The sequence below is a fragment of the Amblyraja radiata genome, chromosome 3 (genome assembly GCF_010909765.2).
Source record: "Amblyraja radiata isolate CabotCenter1 chromosome 3, sAmbRad1.1.pri, whole genome shotgun sequence".
Taxonomy (NCBI): Eukaryota; Metazoa; Chordata; class Chondrichthyes; order Rajiformes; family Rajidae; genus Amblyraja; species Amblyraja radiata.
The window spans coordinates 7,978,135-7,988,732 of NC_045958.1; the positions used below are offsets into that span (position 1 = coordinate 7,978,135).

The window sequence follows — 10,598 nt, forward strand, 5'->3', positions numbered from 1 at the left end:
CAGTTTATTCCTTGATTTGTTTTAAAATCTCCTCGGGTTGTATTGCACTAAAATGTAACCTTCTCATTCCACAATTTTTTTTCTCGTGGGTGTGAATGAATTCATTGAGTTCTCAGATCAGAAATCAATAATTTGTTTCAATTACTATGCACACAGATTTACAGATGGGATGGGAATGCATTTATTTTGCACCAAAACCTACCGACTCGTGGTGCTTCTGGCCTTGCTCTATTTAAACAAGGAAATCTCCTCTACCTGGCTGTTTCCCAGAACAACCAGGCATCGGTCCTCTTTCAATGGAGCGATGACCAATTCGGCAAGCCTCGGAACTTGACCTTCCATGCAGGAACGCACGTCAGCAGCATAACTGTTGGGGGTGACACCTACCTTGTCTTGGGTAACACCACCATATTTCATTCATTGATAATTATGTTTTCAGTAGATATTAGTATTGTACCAATTTTGATCCTTTGCATTTTTGTAGTAGGAATAAAGGCTTAGACTATTTTCCAAATGGGGAGAGAATCCAGAAATCGGTGGTGGAAAGAGACTTGGAATGCTGGTGCAGGATTCCCAAAAAGTTAATCTGCAAGTCGAATCAGTAGTAAAGAAAGCAAACTCAATGCTAGCATTTATTTCAAGAGGGCTTGTATACAAAAACAGGAATGTAATGTCGAGGGGTGGTAAGGTCACATTTGGAATATTGTGAACAATCTGAGGAAGGATGTGCTGGCTCTAATACTGTTGGCTGAAGATGTTGGGGTTAATGACATTGGAGTAGCAGATTAAAATCAGAGACAAAATTGTACCATGGCAGTTCACACTGAGATTATTATTAACATGCTACTGGTCCATTAATGTCCTTCCAAGTATGTTACGTGCCACACTTGGTTCTGATGCTGAACCACAACCATTTGGACTACAAATGGTTCTGGTTCAGCACCCAATTGTTGTACATCCATCTTGTGGGCCATGGTGGAGATAGAGACACTAAAATGAAATGCTGTGCAGGACAAACCTGGATATAAGTGGGGTCATTAAATTATTTGATGGTGGAAAGAGAAGCATGTAAAGACATCTTAAATGTTTTTATAACAGGTTTCTTTGGCCAATTTTGTATAAGTATAAATTTTGTTGGAAATCGTCTAAATTTGAACTCTGAGATTGGTTTTATTAACCGTGTTTTTACATTATTTATTGTATTTCTTCTTGGGGAATACAGTTTACTGTACAGTGTCTGTGCACCAATGAATTAACTAAGCTCACATTTATTATGCTTCACAGGCAACGTTACTACTTGCTCTGTGCACATTTGGAAGACCGGGCAGCCCTTTTTAAAACTGGTCCAGTCTATTCCTGTTAACACTGTGAGAAACATCCATCTTTTTACACCTCCTTCTGGCTTTGGTAAGATTAAACATGCAAATCTTTATGATAAATAAATGGTGTGTAGAAAGATGAGCTCTTAAAACTTCCAATTACTTTGTACCATTTGTATGATTGTAACTTAATTTTTAAAGATTTAAAATTAGGGCAAAGTTGATTGCTCTCTGTGCCATTTCTCATCACCAAACTCTAAGGTTAGGGTTAGACACCACTCAGGGAAGATGAAGTTAAAGTTATGGTGATACAGACACACACCGCGATGAACAGGAAGGTTGGCGCTGTAATTAAGACGGCTATAGCACAGTGTACGGTAAGTCATTTAAAAGTGGGGAGGAGAAGGAGTGGAGACAACTTTTAAGAAGCCAGAGATACACGGCTGTGCAGCTCGGCGGTCATTTAACATTACCGGTCGGTTATCCTTGGTTCTGAAAACTACTGCTTATCTTTTTATTCCCCCAATGTGCCAATGAAATTCACCGGTCAGCACCGGCTACAACCTACGAGAACCTTCGACCTCCTGGCGACCCACCTACGGCACGGGAATTCTCGCTACTCTCCATGGCGGCTTCATTCTAGCCGCTGCTAATTTTTCTACATGTTGAAAAACTCGCGGTGACCATAATGAGGCCGCAACTAGTTCCCAGAATGCGGGAACTCCTCACGATGATGAAGGCAACTCCCCAGCAACCACCCGCGACCATGTGGCGACTGTATAGTCTCCTGCAGTTGCCTAAGTGGGGACAGGCCCTTTAGACTGCAGTTTGCCTTTGTCGATCTGTCCAACTGCATACCATATACTTCTGCAATTGCCTCTGCAATGAATGGCACATAAACATCTATCTGTTTGATGAAATTTACCTGTGTACAGAATCCTTCTGTGCATTCATATTTGTGTGCAGTTAATCTGCCAGTTATCTCAGTGGTGACATTTGGTCTTGGTTTTGCAGGAAGTGTTGTCCTTCTCCAGTAGTGATAATTAAAGAATGGTATGTTTACCTCTGGAAATGCAGTGCTGCAGATCCAGCAGATTGATCTCCTATCACCAGACTTCATTTAAAAAATATCTCCACTAAGCGATTCTGAATTGGCGAAAATAACAGAGCCCGAGTAAAAGGGAAATTAGACCGATATCCTAAGTGTTACCTCAACATGAAAGAAAAATAAGAATTAATTTTAAATCTTTTGTTTGATTACACAGTTTTTTCAATGAAGTATCAAAAATTATTTGTGATCTGGGCTAATAACTCAACTAGAAGTATACTGAATCATAGTCTTGTGCCCAAATTAATTGCCATATTGCCCACATTTTGAATGGATCAAAAATATGCTTTTGTTCCTCAAGCTCCATGCAATATACCACAGTTTGGAACAGTATTACATACACATGGGTATATTTTTCACTAGTACCTGGTTACTCTGGGAATTTAATTCATAGCAGAATGAATGGGAGTTGCACCTTGTTCACCAGAATGTCCTGATTAGATTGTGAATTTGAGAAAGAGAAGAACATTGTATACCGCTGGAAGTTATCACTGGATGTCACTTACAGGAAAGTAAGGTAATACATTTGGGAAAGGCAAACAAGGCCAGGGAATACACAATAGGTAACTTGTTACTGAGATGTAGATAAATAGGAGGAAACATCTGATGTCCACAAATATTTGAAAATAAGGGTAGGTGGGGGGGGGGGGTCGTAAAGGGGGAGGGTGGTAAAGGTAAGAAGAGTATAGATTTAAAATGTTTTGCAAAATTATTGGGATGTTGCGGGAAAATTACTCTACAAGCTAGAGTCATCTGAAACTCACTGTCGTGGAGATTGTTTGCGCCAGAAATCTTCATTTGAAAAAGTATGGGTGAACATTAGTATTTAAGAAGGACCTGCAGATGCTGGAAAATCCCAGGTACACAAAAATGTTGGAGAAACTCAGCGGGTGCAGCAGCATCTATGGAGCGAAGGAAATAGGCAACGTTTCGGCCGAAACCCTTGGAAAAAGCTCAAATGTGAGATTAATCTAAAAAGGTCTTTGACAGTATGGACATAATAGGCTGAATGGTAAATTTCTCCTTTAAATCAAGTTTCTTTTTCTATAATAGTTTATGGAACATTATTGCTGTAACGCTAATATTTATATTTGGGCTCCAGTTTGTACTAGACCCTGCAGGACGGCTGGTGCTGGCAATGTTTGAATTTGCCCTGCAAATATGGGTCTTACCAGTAGGTGGAGACATGTGTGGTCAGAAAATCACTGGTATCATCTCTTAATTATTTTTCCCCAAATAGATGTAAGATAGTTTACTGAATAACTATTATCGGATTTGTGTACATGACTGAATAAGTTTGAACTTGTATACTGCTGGTTATATTCAGATAAAGATAAAACTATACCAGCAAATATGATGACATTGCATATCATAGTTACGAACTTCACAATGTGATTTGAATGCATAATGTGCAAAGAATATCTGCAACAGAACTTTTGTATTGCTCCAAATATTGCTCACATTCTTTATCTGGTGGACTATTAACCAACTTTGTGCATGTTAGTGTTTGAGGTTGGTGAGAGAATAAGAACTGGGTTGTTCAGATTCATCTAAAGTTAGTAAACCATTAGTTTAGAAAGATTTGTTTCACTTAATATATATAGATTAAAAGAGGACTAAAAGGCTTTTAATAGATATATATTCCATTAACTATTATGGAGTGAAGTCTGCCTTATGTAGCACATAATAAAAGGACTGGACAAGCTAGATGCAGGAAAAATGTTCCCAATGTTGGGCGAGTCCAGAACCAGGGGTCACAGTCTTCGAATAAAGGGGAGGTCATTTAAGACTGAGGTGAGAAAAAACTTTTTCACCCATATTGTGAATTTATGGAATTCCCTGCCACAGAGGGCAGTGGAGGCCAAGTCACTGGATGGATTTAAGAGAGAGTTAGATAGCGCTCTAGGGGCTAGTGGAGTCAAGGGATATGGGGAGAAGGCAGGCACGGGTTATTGATACGGGACGATTAGCCATGATCACAATGAATGGCGGTGCTGGCTCGAAGGGCTGAATGGCCTCCTCCTGCACCTATTTTCTATGTTTCTATGTCTACAGTAATCCAAATATATGGACATATATGATGTGTTTTATTTCTGATAAGAGGATATTTTTGCAAATATTAATCGTAGAATTTCTTTCAGTTCATCTCCTGTTGAATGGTGAAAACAAGTCAAATCTCTACACATGGAACACAGTGAGCAACCAATTTACATCGGTGCTGAAACTCCCACCATCAAATCATATGGTTTCTGTCACTGCTCCTTCACGTAATGGAACCAAAATCCTCATTGCCTCAGTGGGCAGTTTACATTCCTGGATCTATGAGCTGGCTTCCGTTTCTAATCAATCAGATTTCATTCCAGGGTAAGAACTTTTGAACTACCGTTTCATTTGCAGAGGGTGCCCGGTGTCAGTCCTGGATCTCTGGCGCTGTGGGGTGGTGGCGCTGTCACGATGTCATAGTCTTTGCAAAATGGGAGGAAAGATAGAAACACTGCAGTAGTTTTGTGGGAGAAAGATAGAACCACTGTCGTAGTACTATCCGACACGGAGTAGTCCCTTGTGTGTAGGGGGATCACTAATTATAGATACATACGGCATAGAAACAGTCCCTTCAGCCCAACTTGCTGATGGTGACCAACATGCCCCATCTACACTAGTCCCACCAGGCCTCTATCCCCCGAAACCTGCCCTATCCATGTACCTGTTCAAATGTGGTCAGCATGGTAGGGTAGGGTGTTTCTACACTGAGCTAAACGAAGTTAAAGTGATCCAGAAGCATTATTCAGAGGTGTAATTCTCCAAAGTACTCAAAAGGCTTTCATTAATCCAGTAGTAAGGACAAGGAGAAGAAACAGAGCAACATCAATGTACTGTACCTGTATCTCTGAAACTAAACTAAACCAAGAATCGTTCCATCCACCTAGTGCTAATTCGTGAAACAATGAACTTCGATGCAATAGATTCGGCCCGTTAGAGGTCCATTATTGCAAAGGTTTACTGTACTGCATTTCTGGGTGAAGGTCTCGAGCATTAAGATATCAGAGGGTTAAAGAGGTGTTGCATTTGATGAATATGGACTAAATATTTGCTGGTGTTATCAAACCACTGAATGGTCCTCCTGTAAGTTAAGGTGTAGTAGATCTTCCAACCTACTTCATTGTGGACTTTGGACTTTTTCCTCTGTAAGTGTACTATTACCATCCTGTGAAATGATGTCCTGCACTCTGGTATTTTTCACATTGCACTATCTTTGTATTTGTGTATGGCTTGTGGTACTCGAGTCGGGTATGACTTGATTAGATAGCATGCAAACATAAGGTTTTCACTACATTTCAATACATGTGACAATAATACACCAATATCGAAGGGCATTTGCGAAAGTGCCACATAATAACTTCTAAGAAATATAAAATCCCATAGAATCAAAAGAAGAAATTAACATGAATCAGAAACTGCTTTGGGGATAGAGAAAGCAGAATTGTTGTTACTGGTTACCATTGAGTAAGATGAAGACAGTATATGTTGACCGTGACAGATCCATGTTTTTCATGTGTTGTGCAAAGTACTTGTGTTGGGGTGTACAGGCTTAATTTCAAAATTACAGATGACATCGGGGTCAAGGAAAGAGCATTCATGTCGCGACCCTGTTTCCACCAATCTTTCCACCACCACGCACAAGGACCACAAGGCTGACACCATTGTATGCAGATACCGAGAAGTGCGTTCAGCTCTGGCTGAACAACTTCTAATCTTGTGTGTGGACTTGATAAGAAGAACAGATGACATCAAACATAAAAGTACAGTAAACTACGAGGAAAATAGCGAGAGACTTTGAGATGACAGATAGAAATGGCAGACAAGTGGCAGATGAAATTTAACATAGAAAATTATACCTTGTGCATTGTAAATTGATTTATCACAGTAGGCAGAAGAAAGGCAATATAATATGAAGGAGTATAATTCTAAATGGGGTACAGAAATAAAAGGCACCTTTCTGTATACAAGCATTAATCTTTGAAGGTGGCAGAGCAGGTTGAGAAATGGAGGTAAAAAAAAACTCTTTTAGTATGCAAATGTAAGTGAAAATACATTTTTTAGAAAAACATTGTATCCTATTCTGATCAGCACATTTTAAGATACAAAGACCTTGGAGAGCTTGCTGTGAACGTTTACTGGAATGATTCCAGGGACAAATAGCTTGCTTTACGGGGAAAGGCCGGAGAAGCAGGGTTGTTCTCCGAAGAGAAGGGAAAGTTAGAAGAAATGTGACTGCGTAGGTTCAAGGCAGTATAGAGAAAAAACTAGTGTAATTATCACAGGCTTCTCAGGGTTTAAGCAAAATAAAGCAAGGATAATATTTTTTTATGCCTTGAGTTTTGGGCTTTGGAATATATTGCAATCACGAGGGGCGGGCTGATTCAATAGAGCTTTCAAAGGGGAATTGGATAAATACTAGGGGGAAAAAAACCTATTCAGAGTAGTTGTGGGAAGTGCAGGGGAGTGGTATTCTGCCACTGACGGACTGTAGGGTTATTATTCTAAGATTCAGTCAATGTCATTGGGGAGCCTGCAATCACAGTAAAATCTGATACCTCTGCTGCCTGCTGCTCTCAATTCAAGGAGAAGGAGAATAGTTGTCTCCCTGGGAGGGAGCGCGTTGGTGACATTTCTAACCTATTCTGCAAATTGAGACAGGCTGCTGATATCCTCAGCACTAGCATGCAAAGATCGAAAGGCAATGACATTGAGAGGCTTATTTACCTTTGTGCCAATGTCTAAGTGATCTTGAGATATATCTATGGTTATTGCATATTGCAAATTTAATTCCTATTGTTTCTGAAACAGTGTCTCCAAAAGCATTGTTTCTCAGCAAGGAGCTGTTGAAAAACTACTTGAATGCATGGAGAGCACCTGCTGAGCAGCATTCACACCATCTCCTTTCCTTCCGATTCCCTACTTAACTGGGAGGTTGTTTTGTCTGTGGGCTCTTTCTTCTTCCCTATCGTATTACCTTCTCCGGCAGCCCATTCTGCATCCAAGCACCACTCTCTGCGTGAAACTTTGAGCTGGGGGAAACTGGGGAAGACCTGTACAGATGATATCATTCTTAATGTCAGCCACAGGACTCCGTGAAGACTTTGCAGATTTGGACTAATTCTCATGGCAGCAATTGCTGAGTTTCCCTCAAGCCAATTAGTAACACAGCTTGAGGGTTGAGAGCTTGTGAGTTGGTAGCGGGCTCTTCTACTAAATGCTTGGCACTAAGTGCAATCCGACAACACTGGTGCCAACCAGTTTGGTTTGAGGAGTGATGTAATGGTAAGCCCACACTGCATACTCTGCGATATACCAGCAAAACACCTCATAATTTGCTAATCAATTTACCGGATGACAAAAATTAAAAAAACAGCGCGTTGGAGTAACGGTCAGGCAGCATCTGTGGAATACATGGATAAGGGAAATTTCAGATCAAAACCCACTTGCTCCAACATTTTGTGCTTCTTATTTGCAAACTAACATCTGCAGTTCCTTGTGTCAGCATAAGTTAGTCTTGCAGCGCCTAAAGTACACGCTATATAATCACATTTTCCACGTATGTATGCCCAAGGATTAAATTATGAGGAGAGTTGTATTGTCTGAAATTTTGATGATTAAGATTTATTCTTCTTCCTCGTGTCCGGCCATCTTAAATATCACGTCATTCCGGCCAGTCAGTGGCGGTCGGTGGTTGCAGAATTGGCTACTTCACTCAGTCACTGTGGTACAGTTTCTGTCATCAGCATCGCCCCGGATGCTCCACGTGGAGGCTTCTGCTTGCATCCCATTAAGAGTTATCATGTGAGGGCAACAGTATTGGTTACTTTTAGAATCCAGAATGAGGAATCATGGCCTGAATATTAAAACCAGTCCTTAAAGGAATAAAGTTAATGCAAGGGCAAATCATATTTGCTCTTTTCTGCAAGAGGAAATGATGCCCAGTAATTGGCAGTGATAAATTGAATTGAATTGAATACATTTTATTAGCCAAGTATGTATACATACAAGGAATTTGCCTTGATGCTTTGCTCGCACCACTGGCACCACTGCATCGCAAATGTTTTCAACGATGATGAATGAATGAATTTGGTCGCAATATACCGAAAACAATTAAGAATAAAACATTATAATTTAAACGTGAAGAATGAAATAAAATACCAGAATAATGAGTTATATAACCGGTGTTATTAATTGGTATGGGGCAAAAATAGGTTTCTGGAGTTAGTTAGTGATCATATTCATATAGGAGCAGAATTTGGCCCATCAAGTCTACTCCGCCATTCAATCATGGCTGATCTATCTTTCCCTCTCAACCCCATTCTCCTGCCTTCTCCCCATGACCCCTGACACCCGTACTAATCAAGAATCTGTCAATCCCCGCCTTACAAACATCCATTGACTTGGCCTCCACAGCCGCCAGCGGCAATGAATTTCATAGATTTGCCACCCCCTGAACAAAGTAATTTCTCCTCAACTATGATCTCTTGGACTAGCAAAATGAGTTGAGCTCCTGAGTATGCAACTTCTATCCTTTTCTTCATTATATTATTTCGTCTCCTTCCCCCCAACTCTGTCCTGCAGTTGACAGCTGGGCCTTCATCTATTTAGACTCCAATTGTAATGTTACCATCTTGAACCCAATGTCTCTTTCCCTTCTACTCCTTTTGAGATTGTCAATTTATGATAAATAAATTTAATGACAAATTTCTTTAATTTAAAGTTCTTATCTCAGTAGCCCATTAAAATCCAAGATAATGAATGAACAAAACGTTATCGATATTCTTAAATAGGTTGTTAGTTTTCCTATTTTTGCATAATTTTACTGCAGTATGACCTGTGACTTAACGGTCTTGGTCAGAGTTATAGGTTCCCAACGTACAAAGTACAAACCTGAGCACAAAATCTAGGCACTGTTTCAATACAGTATTGAAACAATCTTTATAGTTAAAATGTCAATGCTAAAAAGAGGTATTGAAATCCTATGGTCCTATTTAGCAATGGTAGGGGACTTCTTCCTGATATACTGGCCAAATTGTAATGAATATTATCACCAATATAACGTTGTAATTAAGTGACATCATACATCAGCTTGGCTGTCAAGTCCTTTGAAAAATGCCAATGTCATCATACATGGGTATGTATGTATGTATGTGTTTCTCAGCTTTGGGCCTATTGATATAATCATCAGGTCAAGAGTTTATTTTTAATTTCAATGCATTTTCCATTGCCCAATTAGCAATTATTTATGTGGTCCTTTATTTATAATTAAACTGTAAAATATTCATTGCTTGCTAATTATCAGTTTGATTTACCAGTGTGTCCTTGTGTCTTGTGTTAAACGGTTCTTTCCTCACCCAAGGTCCTGAGTAAACAATAAAGGCAGACATTGTAGTGATGAAAATGAGTTGGAGTGAGAAGGTGGGAATTGCTGTTTTTATTCAGACAGAATATTACATTTGAAGATTTACGGGGAGTTTTATCAATCCACTAAATATTGATCCCTCACGGTGGCACAGCGGTAGAGTTGCTGCCTTGCAGCACGTAGCGTCAAATACCGCGATCCCGACTACGGGTGCTTGTCTGTACCAGAGTTTGTACATTCTCCCTGTGATCACATGGGTTTTCTCCAGGTCCTCTGGTTTCTTCCCACACTCCAAAGACGTAAAGGTTTTATCAGACGTAAAATTTAAATTGTCCCTAGTGTGTGTTGGATAGTGTTAATGTGTGGGGATTGCTAGTCGGTGCAGCTCAGTGGACCAAAGGGCCTGTATCTGTGCTGTATCTCTAAACTAAACTAAGCTAAACTAAACTTAACCAGCATCATCAAAACTGGTTATTTATTTAATTTGGTGATGGCAGAGCCTTGCCGCATGTAAATTGTCTGCTGTGTTGTCCACGAGACGATGACTGCACTTGATAAGTAAGTCTTTGCTTCTGATTGAAGGCTTGAAAAAATTAAAAACTAATTTGTTTTTGTCGGAATAATTGAAAGGTTTATACACTCACACACAAGATGAACAAATGTACAAAACCAAGGAAATGCACCGGTGGTCTGTGTTGGAAGCAACTGCAGATGCTGGTTTAAACAGAAGATAGACACAAAAAGCTGGAGTAACTCAGCGGGACAGGCA

General features: G+C 39.9%; 1 protein-coding gene across 1 annotated transcript in view; it reads left to right on the plus strand.

Annotated features, from left to right (window-relative positions):
- The window catches only part of adgrv1 (adhesion G protein-coupled receptor V1), a 486,575-nt gene that overhangs the window by 166,508 nt on the left and 309,469 nt on the right, over positions 1-10,598 (plus strand). The window contains exons 49-51 of the mRNA XM_033017268.1: positions 157-397; positions 1,285-1,407; positions 4,569-4,791. Of these exons, the coding sequence (XP_032873159.1) occupies positions 157-397; positions 1,285-1,407; positions 4,569-4,791 (587 nt within the window). The remainder of the gene's footprint in view (positions 1-156; positions 398-1,284; positions 1,408-4,568; positions 4,792-10,598) is intronic.